This window comes from Suillus discolor, assembly GCF_016758755.1.
Source record: "Suillus discolor strain FC423 chromosome Unknown F5147scaffold_16, whole genome shotgun sequence".
NCBI lineage: Eukaryota > Fungi > Basidiomycota > Agaricomycetes > Boletales > Suillaceae > Suillus > Suillus discolor.
Genome location: NW_024541263.1, coordinates 169,786 through 194,014, shown reverse-complemented (window position 1 = coordinate 194,014; position 24,229 = coordinate 169,786). Strand labels below are relative to the sequence as shown.

The following is a 24,229-nucleotide window of genomic DNA, read 5'->3' as shown; positions in this document are numbered from 1 at the left end:
ATTGAGGATAAATGGAAGTGCCATTTGGTGTTATATCTTCACTGAGTGTAGCAGATGAAGATTGTGGTAATTGCGTATCTGTTGTGATGGGCAGAACGGAGGTAACTTGCGGAGTGGCCATGCCTGCAAACTGAATGAATCGCTTGAAGCGTTGCAAATCAATTTCAAGTTTGTTTGTTTGGATCTAAAGCCTTTGCCAAACAACAGTTTCCAACAGCAACTACTATTACACTTGTCAGTGTGGTAATCTACATGCATGCAAACAGACACATACCACAACCGCCGCACAGTGCTGGGGAACCTTACAAAGGAACGCCAGCTGCCTCTTCACTTTGTGATCTCTGGTTGACACTTACTTCCACAGGGTTGCGACCTCGGATCGACCCAAGTCAGATGCCATCTCCGATAGACATGATAGAATCGGACAAGGAGAAATGGGAAGGAAATTCATTCATGACGTTACCTGGGAACAATCCACCACTATCAACATCCGACTTCACAGCGTTTGACCAAGGTAAGCCTTATTTCCTCCCAGGAATGTAACGTTCGGGCTAGGTGCTATGTGTGGTGGGACAGTAGACAACACCTCACGCAATTGCATGCCATGCTGGTCTTACTGCAGACATTGGCAATTTGTTACCTCGGCTTCGAATCTTGCTCCGAGGTCATTGAGCGAATCTTCTGTTACAGGAAACTCAAGCCCGAAACACGTGAGAGTATCAACGTGGAACCTTCCAAGCTCCTCTCATCTGGCAAAAGAGTGCGATATTCCCCTTACGGCAGTGTTTCCAGCCATTTGCAGATCTTGATCCTCGCGAAGAGCCTATCCCAGTCGTGGACTGCGGTGATTCAGGTCCCCCTCGGTGCAAGGAGTGCAGAGGGTACATTAACCCATGGTGTGCATGGACTGCCGGCGGATGGAAATGGAAGTGTAATCTTTGCGGTCACGAAACTCAAGGTATGGCATGGTGTGACCTTTAAAGTGACTGGTATCTTAGTTTTGGTTTCCAGTGTTGCCGGATTATTTTTGCAATTTGGACGCAAATCTTATGCGAATAGATCTTCCAAATCGCCCTGAATTGAACAAGGGGACTGTTGACTTCGTGGTCTCAGGAAAAGAATATTGGGCGCCTCCACCTCTGCCGAAGATGAATTCATCGTATTTCTCTATCGACCCTCCTTCCTCTCAAGCACGCGAGCCTAAATCCCCTGAACTGTTTTTTTGCGTTTGACGTCTCGCTGGAAGCCATACGATCGGGCTTTCTTAAGGCTACTTGTGATGTTCTGCGAGATATGCTCTACGGCAGTACCTCCCTTGACGGAACTTTGCCAGAGCCGTCCTTCCCAAAAGATTCTCAGCTTGCGATTCTGACATATGACACCTCTCTACACTTCTATGATCTGTCTGTAAGCGTACAACTCGCATCATTGCGTCAAGTTGATATAGACAAATTCTAGCCAGCCTCGTCATTGGCAAGCATGATTGTGGTTTCCGACTTAGAGGAAGTATTTGTTCCTTTGCGTGAGGGCTTGTTTGTAGATCCCTGGAAATCCAGGTCAGGAACCTTTATTACCTTTATTTTCAAGTCACTCTCATTCCCTTCTCAAGAACCGCCATCGAAGGTCTACTTAAGGCATTACCAGAACGTTATCTAGATACCGTCATTGATAATGCAGCGCTTGGGGGAGCGCTGCTTGCTGGGCTAGCTTCGCTCGTACGTCCCAGTCAATAATCACGTGATCTAGCTAAAGCATGCTTGTGCAGGCAGGCCGAGGGGGCCACATCATTGCTTTCCAGAGTGTCTTACCTGTAATTGGACCCGGTGCTCTTGAACCACTACATGATCAGGCGTCATTATATGGCACGGAAAAAGAGCGAACTATGTTCCTCCCTCGTCATCAGACATGGAGAGACATTGCTGAGGAGTGCTCAGAGGAGGGTATTGGCGTCAGTATGTTCCTTGGGATGAGCAAACCTATCGATATTGGATCTATCGGCACGTCTTTCTTTTTCATGCTGCCAGTGCTCTCATTGCTAAGCATCTGCACAGGCATTGTATCCTCTACCACTGGCGGCGAACTGTTTTTCCATCCTAGGTTTAATCCTGCACGAGATCAACACGTTTTGACTTCCCAACTACGGCGTTTACTAACTCGCACGACAGTATACAATTGCTTATTGCGCGTGCGATGTTCCAATGGTAAGTCTTTATTCATCAATATCTTCCCCGAAGAAGTCACGAAGTTGTGCAGGCCTGCGAATATCAAATTATTATGGAAATTTCCATGAACGTTCCGTATCGGACTTGGACATTGGAATTCTTGACTCCGACAAAGCTATATCCGTGCATATCGAGCACTCACGGAAGTTGGATGCTCGAGAGTATGCATTCTTGCAGTGCGCTGTGCTCCATACGACACCAGATGGTCAACGCCGTGTCCGAACATGTAACCTTGCCCTGGAAGTGGCAGACTTGGCCGCCAACGTTTTTAGGTATGCTGATATGGATGCCGTAGTGTGTCATCTGGCAAGGGAATGTCCGATTTTACCTTCTTTTTGCCACCTTTAATTTTCCTCACATTCATTCCAGCGATGTCAAAACTGACTTCACGACGAATGGCTCACATTCGAGAAGAGCTGACTGATAGATGTTCGTCGTTATTACTCGGCTATCGGCGGAATTGTGCGGCTGCTACCGCTGTCTCTCAGGCGAGTCCGATAGATATCATCTCCGTCCCTTTCATTAACAAGCTTCGCAGCTAATTATACCTGAAGCATTTCGAGCTCTGCCTGTATACACCCTAGCGATCATGAAGTGCAAACCCCTCAAAGGTGTGCTATTGTGGTTCGGTCATTTCTTGCTTTCGTTGATCAACATACTTTTGCAGGTCGTAATGTGTCTGCGGACGTGCGCAACTATCATGCTCAGAGGATCCTATCTATGAGCGTGCGCGCAACAATGCAGCATCTCTATCCCCGCCTTCTTGCGCTTCACGACTTGGCAGACGACACAGCGCTTCCAGACCCCACAACAGGTCAGATGTCTTTTCCGTCACTGATGCGGGACAGCCACACCTACATGGAAGCACACGGCGTCTATCTAATAGGTTTGTGCCGCACTTCTTTCGGTATAGCTTCCTTACCTATGTCCTTCCATCAGATAACGAAGATCTCATGATATTTTGGGTCGGCTCCAGTGTGTCCCCGCAATTACTTCTTGACCTATTTGGTGTCGACGACCTCCTAACTCTGGATCCGAATATCGTTAGTGCCCAGGTTGGCCAAAATGACCTTTCTTTGATCTTCGTTATTACAGATCCAGCTCCCAGTTCTTCACACTCGATTGTCTGCTCAGGTTAGGAATATACTCACGCATCGCCACGCTCAGCGAGGTCGCACTCCGAAAATGCTTCTCGTTCGCCAAAATATGGATGGGACGGAAATTGAGTTTAGTGACATGCTTGTCGAAGACCAGAATAATGCTGCCATGTCATATTTGGACTGTGAGTTTCATGTGTGAGCTGCTTGTCGTACCTTGCTGATTGGCAACTTAGTTTTGTGTTTGATTCATAAGCAGATTAATGCTGTGGTATTGTACATCATCTTCTCCTTCTTCCTCTAGACTCACTTTCTTTGGATAGCTCACAAACGGCGAGCAGTTATCTGGAGGACCAAGCCTGCGAGGATCTCCATGGTAACACCACGCCGTATCACTAGCACTCTCACAAACACTTGGCATCATCTTACATTCCCGCGATTTTATATAGTTAAATTAACTGTTTTTTCTATGCTTCGCTTCGATTCTCCTATCAGCCTATGTATGCTTAAATGTTCTTGAAGTAGCGTTTCAGCATGTGACAGGAGAGCTCCCATGATTCCCATGTGGTGCTGCTACTACACACAGCGTAATTCGTCGGTCAGTCCAGCCGCTTGTGCATATGGGCAAGTAAAGAGCCCAACCCTCAATGGCGTATTCTGAAGGGGCCGATAAGTAAAGCAGTGCCAGAACGTGTTGATAGACGTATTTATGGCGTAGTTGCGCGGCATGGTGGCTGCCCATTTGGAGATGTGATTCAAGAAAGCTGCCAGGCTGAGTGAGATGCCGGTTGTTGATTGCGGACTCAATAAATCTCCACGAGACAGAAATCCATTTGTTCCAGATCTTTGGCATGTTCTGTCCATGTGGTATCTCTAACGGCACGCAAGGCCGACTCCCACCTCTGAGATCTACAACTCTTAAGTACCAACATGTACTACGTTGCATAGATCTTGTGCGAGAAAGTGACCACATCATGCCGACTGTTGGGCACCAAGCCGAAATCCGGAGTCGTATAATCGATGTGGATATCTTGCCGTACTGTGAGTCTTATCTGAAATCTGATGGATCAAAATTAATATTTCGTTTCATCTAGCCATGCATCGTCGTTCATTGCATCTCGCCAGTTCGGGAAAGCCCGGTTACGACAATCAGCTTTATCAGTTCACCGTCAATACGATCGGTCCCAGTGAGCTCGTGCGAGCTGCAGGGCCGCAATCTGAGTAATCTCTCGTTGGCGGTTCTTCTTTTTAATGCATTCTGAGAGGCAGAATACAGGTTCCATAGATCTACGCAGCACCATGCAAGGTTAAATTTATTGCGTGACAGGTATTACAATGAACCCACCGAATGAGTATGTAATGTTTGTCCTCCAGAGTCCAGATTACTGAAATCCGGCAGAACTCAGCACCATCATGTGCTAAATACGTTTTTCCTGATAAAATGTTCAACCAGATCAGTGATGTTGTTATATTCAATTTCTGCTAGCCAGGATAACGGTGATCCGTGTTGCTAATAATAGAGTAGTGCCGAAACTTCGAAGGACATGGCTTACTATAGCTACGTCCTAGTGCCACCAAGATGAGTGCCATCATGAATCATGTGGACAATAGTAATAACTTAATGGGCGCTTGTCAAGCTGATGTGGCAATGATACGTATATTGTGGCTCACTAATCAGATAACTTCTCACCCGTCGCATACCCTGAGCTGTGATTATATATATCCCATCGAGATCACCGACGACTTGTTGGGTGCACAAGAATAACGGCACATCCGGTGGGCCGCTTTCATTCCCTTCGTACACGTGAGGTGAATGTGGCTATTAAATCATGTTGCTAATAATCGGAAGACAAGGCATTGATCAAGGTTGATCGATATCGCCGTCAAGCACATGAACACGACAAGATGATGCACATGGGTTAGGGGCAACCAGTGGCTGAGTGACCGAATGAATCCGCGGGGAACCAGTTGAAAATCTAACAACAGCTGCAAAGACCGTTTAGCCCCTGGAACTAAATATAGGCGTAAGAACCAGCATTGCAAAGGGAAAAGCTTATTTAAGAGGTCCGAAAGACCGTGACTTTGTAGATTGGGAGGGACCCGCTCTGATCGGCTTCACAAGTCAAGTTTACCCCATGGCAAGAAGCTGAAATTGCGGTCGCCGGCACAGACACTACTGCTCTTTATTCTGCAATAAGAATGCCCTTGGAACACCAGGAAACAACATGAAGCGATCGAGAGACACGCACAATATGATCTGCAGCTTGGCCGCTCATCGAGCAATACATCGTTATTGTGAGATCCGGAACTGGTCCAACGCAACACGTTGCCATTTCTGGTGACGGCACTGCAAGGTGGCGGGAGATATGACACTGACAGCAGGTGATGGCCTGGAGCTCAGCGCTTGAGCCTCAAGGAACCAAGGCTGCGTAATGGAAGAGCCTCGCGGCCAAAAAGATTTAATGATCATCTGAGTAAAACACCCGCGGAGGCTGAGGGATACACCGTGACATGTCACAAAGGTTCGTTTACCCGCGGCATCACGAATCATGCACGCATAAACGTACGCACCTAGTGTTGTTACATACTATCCCGTGATACAATTGAGTAGAATGATCATTCCCACACAGGAGGACAACGACAACTTTGAAGCTCTTATTCCGACTTCTAGGGCCAATCAGGGTCCATAAGCCCTAGGGTCATCCTAATTTAGTAATCTGTTGTCTAAAATAGTACTCGTCTGCTTTTTCACAGGGGACAAGCCAACATTTTGATTGGCTATCCTCCACGCTGCAATTGGCTGGCTTCAATCCGAAGTGTGAGGCTAGGCTCATCCGTATCCTGTAGCTTTGCTGTTTGAACTTATCGGACGGCCATTCACCAAGTTACAAAAACTATGGGGGCGGCCAGGGGTGCGCGTCCCGCGAAGCTGGGCTGCTAATAATAGTATTGAATGGTGTAAAAATGCAAAGTTTAGCCCGTTGCGAAGCGTCCTAACCACTATAGGTTAACAGGTTAAATAATAGTTAATTACTTCGAGTGATCCAGTACTTTCCATGCTTAATGCTAACACCCCCGTACTCTCTTCACCCTCACGTAGGCACGACATTAGTTCGTAGAACAAAGCGCCACTTTCTTTCACGTTCTGGAACCCAAACTCGTCCCATGAATCGAACCACAACCGACCAGTTGAGCATGTGGTGGATGCGAAACATTATCTTCTGACCGAAGAAGCAACAAATTCATCGCAGCCTGCCGCCTTCTGAAGGGCCTGTCTCAGATATCAATGTGTACTCCTCATTGTCATCGTTGTCGACATCCTGCCCGTGCTCATCATGCTGATGACAAGGACTTTCCCTACTCCTCAGGGCAGTTTGGAGGCCGGGACAATAGCAGAGGATCGAACGGAACAATGATAGTGATTGAAGCCCCACCATTAAGCCAAATAACTTACCCTCAGATTCATTTTACTAATTACTTAACCGATTATAATGCATAACGGGTTAGTAACAACACTGTGACTGCTACGCACAGCAGCTAGGCCACAGGGGGATCTTCAGGAGCTTACACGTGGAGCTTGAAGGGCTGCCACAGATCGATCAATAAACGTCATAGATTTCAACGTATTGACCAAGCATTCACGACGCACAGTGAAGAGAAATTTTCGTTTGAAACAGCGTGAACGCGTGCAAGTAAAGTTTGTCTTGGTGGCCGGCAAACCGCGGTGCACACCATTCGCGTTCTCCGGCGGCCAGTAGTACAGCCAGTTCACGAGTCTAAATGATCTATAACCAATCAGAACCCACGGAGTCACTAGAACTTAAAATGACTGGGTTGTCACGTCCCATGTGTTTGGCGGAGAGAAAATATGTCAATGCGAGCGAAGAGAAGGACAGTGGTATCGAGACTCGAGAGCCCCAAGAAGAATGGAAGAATGGCAGATCTAGAATTCAGGGTTGGACACCGACTCGACAACAGTTTACAGCATGATGGAAAGGCACAATCGATTGACTCATCAGCTAGACCTTTATTATATTATATCACTCCGCTCACCTCATTTTTCATACACCTGCCTTCCTCGAGGCTCGCGGTCGGATAGTAATCTTGTGCTGTTCTATGGACTATTTGCCGAGCCGTTCAAACTGCGATGTCCGGTTTCGGTGGAGTAAACATTGAGTAAACAGCACAATTTCCAAGCTAGTAACTTCTGAACCTTGCCCTTCTTTCTTCTCAGTGAATCTGAATCACAACAAGCGATATCGATACTAGTCAACGAATCTGTTGTCGCCGATCTGGCAGCAGAGACCCAACCGGCGTATGGCGTGGCATTAAGCAGTTGCAGCCCATTAAAAATCTGCATATCTCTGGCCGGCCAATTGACTGTGCAACTCAAAGCATCCGTTTTTTCGGGCATGTGCAGTGCGTTTCCATGTCCCCATGCTATCTATAATATAATATAAGATCTCACACCCGTTCCGCAGATGAGGGGCACATGATTTCCGCGGACGGTTAACACTAGATGGGGTCAAGAATTAGGCTAAAATCAATTTTGGTCACAATACGTCTTCTCCGGACGCTCCGTTTGCGCTCCGTTCCTCAGAGTTTCCTGGCTAGTACTTCTGTAATCGTCACCTCCTTTTTTACTCATGAATTTGGCCCCAGAGGCCTTAACCGTCTGTATCTTCGGAAATAAGTGCCTGAAGTAACTCTCGCCGAGTTTCCGCACATAGTGTTTCGGGATCTGTCCCTCGTCCCCGCGGATCCGTGTGCAGGGAACGGTGCTCGTGTGTGTACATCAAGTCGCCGATGGGTTCAAGTAGCGCCGTATTTCCTCAAAGTGCAACCTCATTCAGTCAGCTTCAGTCACGTATCCTTCTGACATTCCCAGACTTCCAGACTTTCGAGGGTTGCGCTTCCAATTCTCGCGTGCTGATACCTTGAACCGCCTTGATGTTCGCCCTACTAATACATTAGCTTTTTCTCATTCATCACTAGCTCCCGGCCCCCATGACCTCATCGCCAACTCTTACTCTATCGCGATGCGCGACCATGAACAACAGCATCATCATGGGCGAAGACAAGATGCCCATAGTCTCCTTACCTGAGTCTCTTCACAAACAGTCACTGGAAACTTGCCAGCAGGAGACACTTGAATGCCCACAGCAACAACAGCCCGCTGTGGTCGTCACTCGTACCCACTTTTTTCTGATCATGGCGAGTTTATGGATTGGCAACTTCACTGCTTACTTCAACGAGACCACCGCTACCACTGCCATGCATATCATCGCAGCTGACTTCGACGACCTCGCTAACCAAAACTGGATTGCAACATCGTACTTGTTGGGCTTTACCGTCACACAAACTCTTCTTGGCAGGTTCGCTGACATCTTTGGGCGTGCCCAAGTGTTCAATGGTACAATGCTTATTTTTGGTGCTGGAACCGTGTGGTGTGGGCTGGCCACGGTACGTTCCCATTTGGTCTAGTGTGTCCATGGGGATTTCTGACGTACCCACGCATTTCAGAGTATGAATTCATTGATTGGTGCTCGCCTTCTTCAGGGTATAGGTGCCGCTGGAAGACAATCTGTTGGCGTGATCATTGTTTTGGATCTGACAACGGCGGACTCACGAGGTCTGTGGTTGGGATTTTTCAATTGTGCCTCTGCAATCGGTCTAGCAATTGGGCCCGTGCTGGGCGCGGTCCTCTCCGTTGACACAAATTGGAGATGGATATTCTGGATCACTCTCATGCTCATTGCGGTCACGCTGGTCATTGGAACAACATGCGTCCGATACCCTGTTCCTCATCGGAAACAACGCATCGGGTTACTTGCACAACTAGGAGAAGTGGATTACATTGGTTCTATACTTGCCATTGCGGTCTCGAGCATGATATGTATTGCCATTGAGATGGGAAACAAGTTGTTCCCTTGGAATGTAGGTACATGTTTTCATAGCCATTTCGTACTTACATAAACTGCATTTTCTAGTCGGCACCTATCATTGCTCTCTTCATCATTGGAGGTCTCCTTATACCTGTCTTTGTTTTCTACGAGCTCAAGGTAGCCGAACACCCCGTTGTTGATATTCGGCTTTTCAGCATACCGAATATCCCCATTACTTGTTTGATCAATTTTCTCACTGGAGCTGGCTACTTCGGTTCCGTCTTCTTCCTTCCCCGTTACTTCATCGATATCAAAGGTTCCAGCCTCATTCAGTCCGGGCTGCAGATGTTCGGCCTCATCCTCACTCTCGGCATCTCTTCTGTTGCAGGGGCTAACATCCTCGCGCACACGGGGCAAGTGCGCCTTATTGGTGTAGCAGGCGGCGTTTTATATGCGCTGGGTAGTGGTTTAATGTTGATGGTGGGACAGTACACACCTGCAGTGACAACCATCGGCTTTTCCATTATCACGGGCATTGCGTCCGGCCTGCTCTACCAACCTTCCCTCGTCGTTGGACCCATGTCTGTCAAACCCCATCAAATTGCAGGAATCAGCGGGTTCTTGTCTTTTCTACGGACATTGGGTGGTACATTTGCCACTGCACTCCTCACGGCAATATATGAGACTAGTTTTACGGAATCGCTCCGCGGAAAACTTCCAGACTCGTTGGTGAACCAAGGTCTTGAGCTTGCGGACAATCATGCCGCATATCCCGAGTACGAGAGTCAGATCCTTGCCGCACTCGTCAAAGCCTATCACTTCGGGACGATACCGGCTATCTGTTTTGGCGTTATCTACGCTATAGCAGTGGCCTTGCTATGTAACGTGGACTTCATCCCAGCGTGGAAACGGAAACGGATAGCAGCAAAACAAAAGAACGAGGAAGCTTGACCATCACACGTGGATGCTTACTCTCTGCATACCTTATTGACGCATACTTTTGACCCAAACACGCATCGCATCTTGCATATTCTGTCTTTTGTTTTTGTTTTGTTTTTGCTCTTGCTTCATTTCACGGGAATATATCCCATCACTGATATAATTCCGTTGGCTTGACAAGTAGCATTGACGCCTTGCTTAGCTACCTCACGGACATAATGATATGATGGGTAGAATAATTATGTATGCCCTGTATGATCTATTTAATGTTCTAGATAGCATTTGCAGTCGCTACAAGCGTCTTTTGTTTTACTATATCGGGGGACTGGCGTAAACCGCCGTCACCCCAAATGACTTGCTTATGAGTCAAGGCCGTCAAGGGCTAAAACTTGAACGATTTTTTGGAATAGCTGGTTCCGAGACCAGAAACTGGGGGGAGATCGGATCTGCGTCCCGCTGGAAGGGTGAGTGGATTGCGCATCACGCACGGTAAACCCGGAGATCGCATCGAAAATGCATTATAGAACTGGCGCCTCAGATATCCAGTGCTTAGTTATAGAAGTTACGGCACGCATAAATCCCTTTGCAATTGCGATTTGCTGAATGAAAAGCGGACACGCGCGTGTGCTGTGTTTTCGACCCTGGAGACTTGAAACTGAAATCCCAAAGACCGAGTGATCAGTTACACACAACTGCCATAAATGGCTCTCCGGGGTGAACGCCTTCTGCATTCAACAGACGGATACGAATAGTTCTGTTTAGTGACAGCTCGATCGAGAACAGTAGCATGCAGGTAGCCTCTGGCATGTTAGAAGGGCACGGAATGGCCAAGAGGCTTTACTACCCCAGATCCAGCTGCCTAATTCGACGGGAAGTCAACCATTACGGGAATACTCTTCGATCACAGACCGAGGCTGTGTGTACTTGCCCAGTGGCTTGTACGGAATATGTGTGAATCTATGCACATGGTTTCAATTATGGCGAATAGCTGTATGAGAACAATCACGGTACACACCCAAACGCACTTGGGCCTCCGAGAGCAAGGCCACGTTCAGAACCGGTCCACTGGGGAGCCGCGGTGATCCCGAGCACGAGAACCCGCAACCCATATTTATATTGAGGCGTGCCGAGAGCAGCCCCATTTTGAGCGTCAAGCACGGTGATTAGATCAGGCACAGTCGCGACCATCTACACGTTGATACTTTTAGCACGGACTCGGGAGTAAAGGAATATACTCTCACAGTTGTTATTGCATTATCCGCGGTATGTTCTGCATACAGATTCTCATTCTTGAATGGAATGATGAGTGTTCCGGTGAAGCGCTCCATGGGACAATCAGGATCGTCGTCATCAACATCATCATCCACGGTTAACGCGGTGATAACAACTTCTCCAATCGTATGACCTTTGTAGACACTGTCACAAATCAATGGTGCTGCGTAACATGAGATCGAAAAAAAACTGACCGTCTTCTCACATCGGTGATCTTGCCCATGAACAACACTCTTGCAGAGCTGGAGCCACCTACGGCGTCAACAAGAATTGATCCAATCCGAGACAAACTTGATTGTTTGCGAGCCAATGCGATAGCTCGTCCGATGCGCCAGCTTAACGATATTGTGTTCTTAATCATAGCATTATCCACATAATCGGCTTTCAGAGGGCAGCTGGCCTGTCCTACGTGTGTCCTAATGAACACGAGGCACCACATAATCATCACGCATAGTACTCGCGACACATGTCACCACTCACCCCATTTCAACACATGCCGCTCGTAAGGAAGCATCGACGTCAATGTCACGTTTGGCCTTTGTCATAAACTGTAGATAGTTCGTCGATTTTGACTGAAAACGTGAGAGGGACAGATACCATAACGTTCCCATCTCCACTGGATATAGCGCTCGGGAGCATCTTGACCCCAGTGCCGCTAAAGTCGTAGACATTGGCCGTGGTTTGATGCCACTTTCAAAACCGTAAATTCGGACCACACATCCAAGAATGATACTGCTCACGGTGGGGTATGCACGGCCCTGTACATAGGTGATGATTTAGACAACGAACTACCTGCTTGTTGCTACATACCATGAAGTCCCCATCTATGCATGGTATATCGGTGTATTTCGTCGATCCCAGAATCATCTACAGCAATGTCAATATTTGTCTTCGCTCGACGAACTGAAACATCATACGTTGATCATACCGTTCGCGCCCCCGATCTCTATCGCACAAAGCGCTTCTGGTTTCGCAATCTAGAAGTATATCGTTAGAGCACTACAATAGTCGGACCAGCGAAGATTACATTACCCCTATCAAGGACCACAGCTCCGCACTAGCCTCTTGATACCTAATGACCAAAACAATCAGGTATCACCTTTCATTTATGCAGCGGAAACACCAACTCGTTGCCAAGTAGTCTCTCAGAAGACACCTCTGGGCTACCCATGCCTCCACCCCATCCAACCAGTGCATTGGATGTAAGTGACGAAAAGTCAATCACTCGGATTGTTTCACCTGACCGTACGAGTTCTCTCAGCTCCAGGAAAGTATGCAAGGGAGACCCGCCACCGCCGCATCCCAATACATAGCAGCCATCTGCAATCCACTCCAGATCAACCTCGGACAAGAGCCATTCTCTCTTTTCTATCCTTGGCTCGTACTCCAAGATGTCACTCGCAGAACGCATGACCGGCGCCACAACGGCAGAGGCGGCGGCGGATGCTACCATTTGTGGCCGGGAGGCGGTCTCCCCGGTAGAAGCTTCAACGTGCAGAGGATCATCGACCTCTAGCCAACTTGGACTAGCGACGCCACTCCAGTCTCCGGCAGCCTTGACATAAAAACGGCAACGGCCGCTGGTATAGGCGATCGGAATGACCTCGCTTTCCACTATGGCGACACGGTGCGGATCTGCTCCGGAAGCGATTGCTCGAGCGATAGCCCTGGCTTCGACATCAGCGCGAACTTGTACGATGGTTCTTGTGGATGTGTCTTCGAAGGAATCAATGATGCCTGATATCTTCAGATCGAGATTGAGTATCAATGGGGAGGAGAAGGTCATTTCTTCATTACCTGGGCAATGGCAGCGCCAACAGCATTCGCGACGTCGAAGTGAGGGAATCTGTGAACCCGGCTGATGCCCGCAAGAACATCTGGAGCAAGGATGGACCCTCCGCCGACCAGGTAGACTGGGATATATTGGGAAGATGTTTTCATGGCATCAAGGTAGTTCTGGAGCATCTTCTTGATAGCACTTTGAGCGCCTTCGATGATCGACTGCCCAATTCCGGAAACAAGGACTTTCGTCTCCAATGTTTGAAGCGCGACCTGCTGCAACAACCACGTCGGTAGCGGTCAGTGTGGAGCCACCAAACACTAGAGATTCAGAGGTGATCCGATGGCCTACAGAATTAGGACCAACAGTGACCTTCTTTGTGACTGGGTCCTCTCGGACAACGGAACCCCCGCCAAGGCCAATACTAGAGCATAGATAATCAATTTGCTATGAATGCTTAACACACTGTCAACACCAGCACCTGGTAACATGTGGCATGGAGAAGTTCAATAAAACCCCACAGAACTCGTGATGAGCGGCGGCTTGGCGAGGGAACCCACTAGGTCTAATGGGTTGTCAAGCAAAATTAGCATGGTTGCTAAAACCTCTAAGCTTTGTTCACGAACAGCAACATTCCGATGTCTGTCTAGAATAAGACAACAGTGAGCCTGTTGCCACGAAGCTGAAGGTTGTCTCAGCGACACACCGTTGTGCCACCAATATCAACTACTAATGCGGATTGCTTTGAGATGCCTGACTCCAGTGCGGCCAAGAATGCGGCGCCGCGCATGGAATTCGTTGGGCCGGACGAACTTCGAGGAAAATTATCAGATTATGAGAACCCTTGTCATCGAGACCTCTTCGAGAGAAACACGCACAAGGTTCGAATAGGAAGACGCGCAGCTTGTGCGCAGCTGAGCAAGGTGCCATCATTGCTCGTGATGAAAACGGAGCACTTCAGCTCGAGTGCCTTGGCTGCCTTCTCGAAACCTATTACCGTCTTCTTGGCGTATCGCAATAATGCAGCATTCAGGATAGATGCGTTTTCGCGCTCCAGCAGCCCGATGGCGGCAACGTCCTTGGAGCATACGACGTCCATTCCTGGAATGCGCTTGCGTACAATCGCTGCGACTGTTTCCTCCTGTTGGATCTCAAAGTCGATGGGAGCGAACACCGAGGACACGACGACTGCATGTATGCCCTGGAAATCATCTCAGCCGCATCCAACGTGCCCATCATCGCTTCCGTACCTGGCGGTTGATTTCGTCGCAGGCGGATTCGACTTGCGCAACGACAACAGAAGCAATCTCACTTCCGTCAATTTGCAGGCCTCCTGAGAGCAGGAAGTGGGGACCTTCGAGTACTGCAGGAAGTGGATGTCAGTATAGGACGTCATCGCACGTTCCACAGCAGCAACTCACGATCTCGCAGCTCGTGCGGAAAGCCTACGAATGGCGGTGTTCCATGCGTAAAAGGGCCACACAGGCGAATGACCGCGACTCTGTCCAAACGCCGAGGATCTCTTTCTACCAATGCATTTACAAAGTGCTAGGATGTACGCGAATCAGGACGCAAGTTGGTGCGTGTACGAAGCGAATCTTACTGTCGTGCCGATACAAAGCGCTTGAATGTTGGACTTGCTCTGAGCTCGTGTCAACACGGACTCGATGGCGTTTTGGATTCCCAAAGTAACGTCCGCTGTAGTGAGGTGTTTTGCTGATGCAAGAACCTGCCCTCTTCGCGAACCCTCTGACAGATCGAGGAGAACTGCATCGCTGGTGAACGATTGTCGAGTCCGCGGAGTCATGCATATTCAAATCAGGTACGCACGTATTTGTTCCTCCTACGTCAACACCTAAGCGTAGGATGGGGTGGACTGAACTCATTTATGGTCGAAGGACTGCTGGTATCGTCTTAGACAGACAAAAGGTAGGTGGCTATGATAAGGATAACCAAGATGGGGACCGAAGCAACCGTGGTGCTTTGGGCATAACCAAATTAACAGATAAGCGAAATCGAGGTTCGATTCGTATCGAGCGCTAAGTAGGAGCTATAAGTAGTCGTGTTACTTCAACAATAGCTTGGGCGATTGCGCATGAATGATTTTCCTGACCAGCACCGCCAGGTCATCGAACCCGCCTACATAAAGACATTGAGTGAAATCTGGAATTTGTGTGATCATTACAATCGTATCGGTCAACCGCACCAGATAACACATGCGCTACCACAGAAAGAAAGAACTCACCCGGGCCAACGACTATGACAAACGGTTCACGTGAATATCAGATGACTGCTTGCTATTATTGGTTCGGATATTCCTCGGGTGCAGTACTCGCAATTCGGGTCTTACAGCTACTAGCTTTCATGTCGATGCAGACTAGTTTTTTTTTCGCCTTACCGCTTCTAGATTCACCTGTGGAACTGGACTAACAAAAGGGCCCCGCTTATTACGATACTTGGTCGGGCGAAATACCTTTGAATGGCATTGAGGGCGCTCTGCCTGGATATCGTGTCACCGCCGCATGCGCCCTCCGGCTGTCAAACAGCAATAGGTCATTGTCTGTCCACATGTTGCAGCTGCTTTATGCACATATTGAGGGAGGTTGTCGGAACCAGCGAACTTCGTGTTCCGCCCGAACAGTATCGTAAACTAGACCCTGTTGTTTGTCCAGCTCTAAAAGTAATTATAGAAATGGAATCTGGCCCACCGATATGAAAGTAGCTGGAAGGGGAGGGCATCGAGAGACGTGCAAACAGCGACGAGGAACTCTCAGCTACATAACGGTGTCATTTGCATTCATTTTAGGACGAACGGCGGAGTAAGAGGGGACAATTACAGCTAACCAAATATTGTGATTAAGTCGATGCTGCAGCCTGTGATGGATCAGAGAATTGGATTGATAGCAGTCAATGCTGATTCGGGTGAAGTGCAAGCATTTAGCAGGTTGACCCGAAGCCTCTTGGAGGGTCAGTGAGAACATCGCGAAGCTTAACCGAAAACTACGAGTAACGCCGACACATCAATTAAATCACGAAATCATAAACCGAGTAAAGACCCGTGTGATATATATTCCAATTCGATACGAGTTAGTTCGATTAGCACATGTTGGTTTTGGCGGCCAAGCCCGCGTCGCGTTTCTTGAGACCAACGTTCATTCATCAAGACATTGCACCATTTTGATCGTCGACGGCCTGCGCAGGCATGGCCAGTCTATCAGATGACGGTCTAGCAGAAGTCCTATCAAACATGCCAGATTTCTCGGCACCAGCCTTTTCTTCCGCAGGCCAACGCAAGTTTCGGCTCCAACTGCTCCTCGATAACAAGGAAAAGCAACTACAGCAGGCTGGAACTCTCGGTCAGCGGGTTCTTGCACAGCAGATAGAGCTCGAAGAGAAGATAAGACAACTCCAGGAATTTGATGCAGAACGTACAGAAGACGAGGAACTAGATACTGACGCGCGCGAACGCTATCGCGAACTAGCAGAGACCTATTGCTGCTTGGGACGCAGAGAACGCCCAGCTATCTAGTGCTTTTGGCCAAAAAGTGAGTCCTTCAATTCAAAATTCCAGACAAGCGCCTATCGTTGGTCAATGCCACATGCACCCTGCCTCGCCTATGAAATACATAATGCATCATGCACTAACGTGTAATCTACTTATTTTCAGCGTCCTCCTACCCAGCAATCATCTCCGACCCTACCAATCAACGATCTTCCTCGAGAGGAGCCTGAGCGCTCCAAAGCCTCAGCTTCATCTGCTGCCCAGTCTCGTCGTGCCAAAAATGCTGCCCATCGAGCAGACGATGTCGGCAAGTTTCTCTCATTCTGTTTGCTTTTGCTTTCACGGCTCACTGTTTCTTCAGAATTTGCGTTCGAGATCGGAAGCGGACTGCTTACCGAAGTGCGACGGCTCCAGAGCCTTCTCGGCGAGCGTGACAAGGCCATCCAAGACATGAAGGAGGAGAAGGATGACCTTGAAAAGACCGTCGAGTCTCTACGTACCGCGCTTCGATCGCAAGAACAGAGCTCAGGTAGGTCTTCTAGTATTCCTTTACCTCGTGAAACTTACTTGGCGCAGACAAGTTCAAAGAAGAAAACTGGAACCTCGAAGTTACTCTCCAAGAAGTCCGTACCCAGTATTCAGACTCGCAGTCCACAATCGTGCGCATCGAAGGCGAGCACAAGCGGGTTACGAAACAGCTCAACAACACTCGAGAAGCAGCAGACCAGTACAAAAACGAATTACAGCGTGTCCAAACTGCATACGATGATATGAAAGCTAAGCACGAGACAGACGTGGCGCAGGCGCGTAAGCATGCTGCGGGTTTACAGCGCGACAAGTCAGACTTGCAGTCCGCGCTTGATGTACTGAGGGCGGAGGTAGAGAAATCAAGCCGTCGCCTCGGTCCACGATTCGGGAGTCCACTCACGCCTGGTGCAAGCCAGGATAAAGAGTACTCGACCCCTGCTGCAGAGGATGATGATGTCTTTACCACAGCCAGTACCAACAACAGGCGGAAAATGGACAGTTCGGCTGTGTTCCAGCCTGACGCATTCGAAGATCTTGTAGACATTTCCCCTGACCCGTCACCATCACGCCCATTCCATGCGAGCAACCACCCCAATAACGAGATCGAGGCCCTTCAGCAGCGGCTTGCCCACGCCCAGAGGCAGATCAGCACCCTCAAGGGCAGTTTGCATCGCGAGAAGGAGATGCGAATGGAATATAAGCGCAAACTAGAGTCTTCCTCTGGGTATGTACATGCTGAAAACGAGCCTCCAGAAGATGAGACGAATGACGATGACGAGACTGAGACTAAACATCCTCGCCGGCTGACACCATACCGTTCCGGTGGTGGCAGAGCCAGAGGCAGGAGAGGCAGAGGAAGGTCTTCTCTTGTTACCAGGCTCGGTATGGCAGCGCAAAGCCCCAGTACTACATCTGATTACAATGCCTCTCCTCCACCACCCATACCGCTTCTCCCCGACTTCGCCGATGATATTCTTTCCGACGAGGGTAACGCAGAGGGCGAGCCGGAAGAGCAAAACCTTGACCCCTTACCTTCTCCTTCCTCAAAGCGAACAAGCGTTGATGGTATGGACCCAGTGTTTGCAAATGTCCTCCGCAAGTCTGCGTCCTACAGCGCATTCCCAAGCCAATCTAGCCCGCTTCGCCATTCCCTGCTGGCTCGCTCCTCCCCTCGCGGCGTTGGGCGTGGTGGAGCCCCACCAAGACGCGCTCGTGGCGGTGCTGCTTTCCAGGAGGCCAGACCGGCGTCCCTTGTTGGGGAACCTGAGGCTTTATCTGCAGAGCTCGGTATTACGTCTGTTGCTGAAGATGTTGAAGTCAAGGTCACCGCTGAAATGGCATGTCAGACCGACTTCGAGGACGTGACGGTGCTCGTACCGTCGCCCTCTTCCCCAGCGAATGACACGGGTGTGCAAGTCGAGCAAGCCCTTGAACCTGTACCAGCATCTCCCACCACTTCTGAAATGTCGTGCCAGACTGACGAGTTCTTTGTGGTGCATATGGAAACAGCTGTGCAGCACGAGCCTACTTCTCCTGTTGCAGCCCGCGCAAGCTTCTACCAAATGCAGCCCCCCGATCGCGTTTTCGTCGCACGGAGCTCGATGAGGCGTACGACGCTTACGCAGTCTGATTTCTCTCGTTCATCAGAGGGCGACAACACCCTACGCGGTGGCATCCCCGGTGAAGCTAACGGCCGGCGGCCCATTCCGGGTGGTTTCTCCTCTGAGGAGGAGAGTGACATCGATGTTGATATGGACGACGGAGCGACGGAGACCGGTATAGAAACAGACACAGATGTGGACGATTACCACGACGCGCGGGGGAGTCTTGCTACAGAGTCACGGGAGGACTTCCACTCTGTGTTGACGATGACAGACAACGACTTTTCGGAGAGTGATGACGAGAGTGTCAAGGCGCTTGGAAACTCAAGGCGGTCGTCAGTATCGTCTACGACACAACATCGGGAGTTCCTCTATCGTGACACAGCTACCTATGAGGAGAAGGGCGTTGGTATGGATAGCGTTGAAGAGCCGAAGGTCATCGAGGTTATCAAGGAAGTGGAAGTCATCAGAGAGGTAGAAGTTATCAAAGAGGTAGAAGTCATCAAAGAGGTAGAAGTCATCAAAGAGGTGGAAGTCATCAAGGAAGTCGAGGTGCCTGTTGAAGTCATCAGGGAGGTGGAGGTCATCAAAGAGGTCCCGGTAGAGGTCATCAAGGAGATCGAGATCATCAAGGAGGTTATCAAGGAGGTTCCAATCGAAATCATCAAAGAAGTACCTGTGGAAGTCATCAAGGAGGTCCGACAACCAGTTGAAGTCTTGAAGGCAGTCGAAGTGGCCAAGATGGTAGCCGAGCCCTCTAAGCCAGAGCTGAAGGAAATGTCTGTTCAAACGGATACATTTACTGCTTCACCCGTTATTGCAAGTTGGCAAGACACCTCTGCGTCATCTGTGACCCCGACTCCCACCCCCGCACCTTCTGCCCCTGTGTCCCCCGCTCTCTTCCGAGTGGGCGCAGCAGTACAACAGTTCCAGTTTGTTCCTGCACCTGCCATTGCAGCACCTGCTCCTCCTTCCCCCTCACCTAATCGTGACTCTAGTCTCAGTACCACAAGCTTCGGCATCATTCGCTCTATTACCTCTAATACAGACCATCGGCAGTCAGTTGAGTCTGCAGTCTCTTCTGGCGCTGACGATGGAACTCGTCGTTCAAGGACCGCCTCTGTTGTGCCCTCTATTGTAGACAAAACTCGTCCCCCTATGATGGCCTTGCCGCCCCCACCTCGCCAACCGCCTCCATCCGGCACTATGCCACCACCCCCTTTTATCCCGGAACGGAGAATAGCTACTACGTCATCGACATCGGACGCGCCGCCACCTCGTCCATCCTCCCCCCCACCTCCAGAACTCGTACAGCGCGCCACCACACCGACTTTTGGCACAATGCTCTCTGTACATGGCAGGGGGAGTGCTTATGGTCCAAGGCAGCATGGCTCGAGCATGCCCCCGCCTCAATCAAATTTACGGCAGCCGCCATCCACAAGCAGCTTCCGGTCTGCTGCCAATGCTGCGGCGTATGCACAAAACTCAGTTCCACCGTCTGGCTTACCATCATGGGGCGTGCGCGAGCAACAAAGGAGTCAGATGTCGAGCACATCCCTGGCATCGGATAGAAGCGCGCTTTCACCACGGTCGTCCATGTCTTCGGACCACAATGTCTTCTTAAACCGCGCACCCGGTGTCAGCGTCCCCATCAACCCTGGCAAGAATGTCGAACAGTCCAACGATAACAGACATAGTATGTCCACAGATCCTGCTGTCATCCATGCGATTACCCAGACCATGATCGGCGAGTTCTTGTACAAATATACCCGGCGCACCATTGGCAAAGGCTATGGAGAGAAGAGACACAAGCGGTTCTTCTGGGTGCATCCGTATACCAAGACTTTGTACTGGAGCTCTGCTGACCCTGGATCATCAAACGTCTCAGAATCGAGTGCTAAGAGCGGTGAGTGAATTGATGTGATATTCTCTGACGTTGAATTGATGGTTTGTGTGGCCACAGCTTATATCGAAGGTGTTCGCTCTGTTTTAGATCCCAATCCCATGCCTCCTGGTTTATACCAGTACAGCGTCGTGATATCCACAGCTCAGAGAGAAATGAAGATCACTGCTCCTACCAAGGAGCGCCATGACATTTGGCTCAATGTTCGTCGTTCTCATATTACTTTTGGGTGAACGCTTACATCTGTCTAGGCTTTGAAATACCTGCTTGCTCGTCCCAGCCCTCCGATAACACCCTCAGTCAGTCAGAATGAAAATACGGCCGCCATGAGTCCCATGTCTCAAAGCGCAGAGCTCACAGATGATGATCACCGTCATTTGATTGATACAAGTCCCAAAAGTCAACGAAGTGGCCACAGCAGCCAGAACGGTGGTACCTTCAACACCACGCCGCGGGGCAGCCGGAGTAGATCACAGATCTCTGTTCGAGGGTCTGTAGGTAAAAGATCTGGAACGCCAGCCGCAGAATACCTCCGATGGGCAGCGCCCGAGAGCCCTTACAGCCCTGCGAAGTCCTTCGAACGAGTAATGGGTCATGGCCATGACGATGACGACCTTGAGTTTGAACTCCATGGCCAATCTCAGTCGGACGACGGGTTCGAAGGCTTGGAAAATGTGCGCGCCTGTTGTGATGGACGTCATACTGTCGGTCACTCTGGTCATCACCACCACACCCACAATGGTGACCACCTCCTTGAAGTTGGCGCTCCCGCACGGCCAGTGTCTCCTGCGTGGTCGCTTCGATCACGAACGGGGAGTACACACTCTCATGATGCGGGCGGCTTGTTTTCATGGGGCCGAGGGGACGATGGGAAGCTTCGCTTTGGCTCTCGTCGATCTACAAAGACTGTACCTAACGCTGTTGGTGATCGGTAGTCGGGCGAACAACGCCCGTTTCCTCGCTTTTGCCTTGTCTATCTCTGCTTTTCGCGCACAATGTCTCGCTTTCTCGCAGCCTATCCTCCCTGATAATGGTCTTCGCTATATCATGATATAAATCCCTTATATTTTGTCACTTTTTTTTCGTTCGTGTATGCATTATTTCTTTTTTTTTTGCAAAGTTACCCAATACTCCTGAGAACCGAACCGCTCCTTGTATCTCACCGGAATGCTATCTAACATACCACACTCCTTTATTCAATTCAATATGATCCATCATTCACTGAGTAAGTTCAAATGATCAAATCTCGTGTATAGTAAGTTGTATCTGGTCCGTGGCTGCTCAAACCACTACTTCGTCGACTTTAGATCGGTGTATACAAAAACCCTGGCATGTAGTGAGTTTGTGTACGAAGAGCGAAAAGTTGGAAGTAAATGCAACGTACCGGTGTCACCCATTCTCTATTGCAGCTGCAGCATACGCCAGCCCAGTCATAGTTGCCGAGCTTAGCACTGCATTTCGGGCAAATAATCTTCCCTGCTAATTGGGCACTCTCTAGAAAAGGTTCCATCCATTTCATCTGTAAGGTCATGATTAGTTGTGGATCGACGACAGACAAAGAAATACTTGCCGGTTCGACAAAATACCCAGAACACTTGGGGTTCATGAGGATCGGTGGACTAACCACCGATTTTATCCCCGTCATACTCAACGACGGAGGCGTGCGCAGCGCCGCGAGTTTCGGATGAGAATGCAACTCAGCTGCCAGGTCTAACGGAGGCTGCGGCGGTCCGCCAGTCTTCGATGTATCCTGGCTATCTTGTACAGGCGACAGCACACGCACCGTCTCGGATTGTGTGGCCGTCCCTGTTGATGGGCCTTCATCGGTGGCGACAGATGCATCGAGTGTATCTGATAGGTCCTTCCCAAGGCCTTCCATTGACATTGAGAGTGATCGCGAGGACTTCACGTCAACTCTAAGGGGAGGCAAATCGCCCGTGTGCCCATTCTTGAGATCATCTGACTCGTGATCATCCTCCGTGTCGAGTGCTGACATTGAGAGTGCTGACATTGAAAGCGATGACATTGAGAACGATTCCATCAGCGCCCGCGCGCCGAGGCTCATGGACGGTCGCCGCGAGGACGTGCCGCGGTCATTTGCAGACGGGCGCCTCGACGTGGCAGGCGATAGTGAGGGCAGAGCGGGAGTCGGTGGGCCTAGTTGCCCGTGATCGAGCATGTGCTCGCGGGTCGCTAGCTCTTGCCTACGAAAGGTGGAGTGTATGGATTGGCACTGGGAACGTGACATAATCTGATGACTTACCTGCACATCTTGCATCGTATTCGACGGCTTGGCACGATCATCGGTGTGTTGGGTACAGAATCAGATGGTGTTCGGGGATGCTTGGCAAACATTGCATTCTCTGGAATCGTCCCATCTCCATCTATGATTCAATCGATCAGCACTGATCTTGAGTGTGAAGCATTGATTATCATGGGCAATGCAGAAGGCAGACTTACTCATAACATCCTCCACTGTTCGTTCCAGGTAGAACATGCGGGTTGCCTTATCACGCCGCGTGAACTTGTATGACGCTCGGTGAAACACCTTCAGTTGTTCCATAAATCCCTCATTTGGCCTGCAGAAGCATCCTTATCTGGGTAATTTAGGAACGAGATAAAGGAACTTACTCAACGATGGGCCTCACCCTCCTTATCATGTCTACAGCGCTTTCCGGGTCAAGCTTCAGCGAAAACATGAGGTATGCTGCGACGATTGTTGCGCTCCTGCCTGTGATCGGATGTTAAAAATTGATCCGCAAGCAGACTAGCGGAAGAAAGGATGATGTTAGTGGGCTAAGCTTGAACGTACTGATTCCAGCCATGCAGTGTACGAGTACACCACGACCCTTGTCGAGCTCGTTCTGGATAAATGATATTGACGGCAAAAAGTGCACGAGGACATCTTCATTTGCACTATCGTCAATGTTGATTTGGTACTTGTTAATTGTCTAGAGGTATCTGTATCAGCATCTGCCTCGGATCCTCTTTCGTACATATACTAGAGCAAAGGACTTGAAGCGCCAGTGGTACGCACCGCATTAATGGTAACTTTGCCCCGCATCGCTGTTACGATGCTGAAGATGTTTCTCTCCTTCAATCCCTTGATATCCAAAGCGCTCTGGAGATCTCCAATCCAGACTCCTGGTACAACTTGATCCATGGTCACCAATGGTAGATAAATGAGGTAGGCTGTGTAGTGATTGAATCCGCTCAAATTTTCCTGTTAAGACTAGGTATATTATTAGTACTTCGCCGGCGGGGACTCGACCAAGGTTATCATATGCCAACGATGAGGCGAGTGTAAATAATTCAGCAGTCAACTAGGGAACGCAAATTCAAAGCAGATGAATGAACCACCAATGATTATTCGTCGTAAAATGTCGGAATGGCACTGCTACCAAGTGATCGAGCAGCACTAGTAATTGTTCTAAGTTAAGGCATTGCTGAGCGGGCTTAGAAATGGCAGCTGTGACCAACTGTGACAAAAGCGTTACTTG

General features: G+C 49.5%; 6 protein-coding genes across 6 annotated transcripts; 4 read left to right on the top strand and 2 right to left on the bottom strand.

Annotated features, from left to right (window-relative positions):
- The first annotated feature begins 196 nt into the window (after positions 1 to 196).
- Positions 197 to 3,944, top strand: F5147DRAFT_684950 (Sec23/Sec24 trunk domain-containing protein). The gene is made up of 17 exons (XM_041436648.1): positions 197 to 334; positions 365 to 514; positions 691 to 716; positions 784 to 958; positions 1,012 to 1,159; positions 1,200 to 1,407; positions 1,459 to 1,556; positions 1,610 to 1,715; positions 1,766 to 1,997; positions 2,052 to 2,201; positions 2,254 to 2,538; positions 2,592 to 2,710; positions 2,761 to 2,833; positions 2,890 to 3,108; positions 3,162 to 3,265; positions 3,318 to 3,515; positions 3,643 to 3,944. The coding sequence occupies exons 1-17, from the start codon at positions 253 to 255 to the stop codon at positions 3,697 to 3,699; spliced, it is 2,430 nt and encodes an 809-aa protein (XP_041295008.1). The 5' UTR covers positions 197 to 252; the 3' UTR covers positions 3,700 to 3,944.
- A 4,586-nt stretch (positions 3,945 to 8,530) lies between these two features.
- Positions 8,531 to 10,155, top strand: F5147DRAFT_744634 (major facilitator superfamily domain-containing protein; the record flags this gene model as incomplete). The annotated part of the gene is made up of 3 exons (XM_041439690.1): positions 8,531 to 8,782; positions 8,843 to 9,256; positions 9,310 to 10,155. 3 exons carry the CDS (start codon positions 8,531 to 8,533, stop codon positions 10,153 to 10,155), a joined length of 1,512 nt encoding a protein of 503 aa, XP_041295007.1.
- Positions 10,156 to 10,525: 370 nt separating this feature from the next.
- On the bottom strand, positions 10,526 to 15,348 carry F5147DRAFT_684928 (hydantoinase; the record flags this gene model as incomplete). The annotated part of the gene is made up of 21 exons (XM_041436647.1): positions 10,526 to 11,100; positions 11,159 to 11,331; positions 11,385 to 11,559; positions 11,610 to 11,831; positions 11,896 to 11,963; positions 12,013 to 12,105; positions 12,156 to 12,173; positions 12,226 to 12,282; positions 12,333 to 12,392; positions 12,539 to 13,159; positions 13,213 to 13,446; positions 13,481 to 13,619; positions 13,677 to 13,760; positions 13,822 to 13,841; positions 13,902 to 14,007; positions 14,074 to 14,396; positions 14,446 to 14,558; positions 14,617 to 14,743; positions 14,799 to 14,970; positions 15,026 to 15,071; positions 15,339 to 15,348. 21 exons carry the CDS (start codon positions 15,346 to 15,348, stop codon positions 11,019 to 11,021), a joined length of 2,943 nt encoding a protein of 980 aa, XP_041295006.1. The 3' UTR covers positions 10,526 to 11,018.
- A 970-nt stretch (positions 15,349 to 16,318) lies between these two features.
- On the top strand, positions 16,319 to 16,970 carry F5147DRAFT_84609 (uncharacterized protein). Its single transcript, XM_041444435.1, has 2 exons — positions 16,319 to 16,740; positions 16,863 to 16,970. The coding sequence occupies exon 1, from the start codon at positions 16,398 to 16,400 to the stop codon at positions 16,722 to 16,724; it is 327 nt and encodes a 108-aa protein (XP_041295005.1). The 5' UTR covers positions 16,319 to 16,397; the 3' UTR covers positions 16,725 to 16,740; positions 16,863 to 16,970.
- Positions 16,971 to 21,848, top strand: F5147DRAFT_84637 (uncharacterized protein). The gene is made up of 5 exons (XM_041444436.1): positions 16,971 to 17,004; positions 17,059 to 17,226; positions 17,274 to 20,732; positions 20,790 to 20,932; positions 20,981 to 21,848. The coding sequence occupies exons 2-5, from the start codon at positions 17,148 to 17,150 to the stop codon at positions 21,662 to 21,664; spliced, it is 4,365 nt and encodes a 1,454-aa protein (XP_041295004.1). The 5' UTR covers positions 16,971 to 17,004; positions 17,059 to 17,147; the 3' UTR covers positions 21,665 to 21,848.
- Positions 21,849 to 21,916: 68 nt separating this feature from the next.
- F5147DRAFT_609380 (uncharacterized protein) lies at positions 21,917 to 24,162 on the bottom strand. The gene is made up of 8 exons (XM_041432407.1): positions 23,767 to 24,162; positions 23,542 to 23,680; positions 23,361 to 23,460; positions 23,190 to 23,308; positions 22,993 to 23,113; positions 22,300 to 22,933; positions 22,114 to 22,248; positions 21,917 to 22,055 (listed from the first exon to the last, which is right to left on the bottom strand). Exons 1-8 carry the CDS (start codon positions 23,890 to 23,892, stop codon positions 22,011 to 22,013), a joined length of 1,419 nt encoding a protein of 472 aa, XP_041295003.1. The 5' UTR covers positions 23,893 to 24,162; the 3' UTR covers positions 21,917 to 22,010.
- Between the last annotated feature and the right edge of the window lie 67 nt (positions 24,163 to 24,229).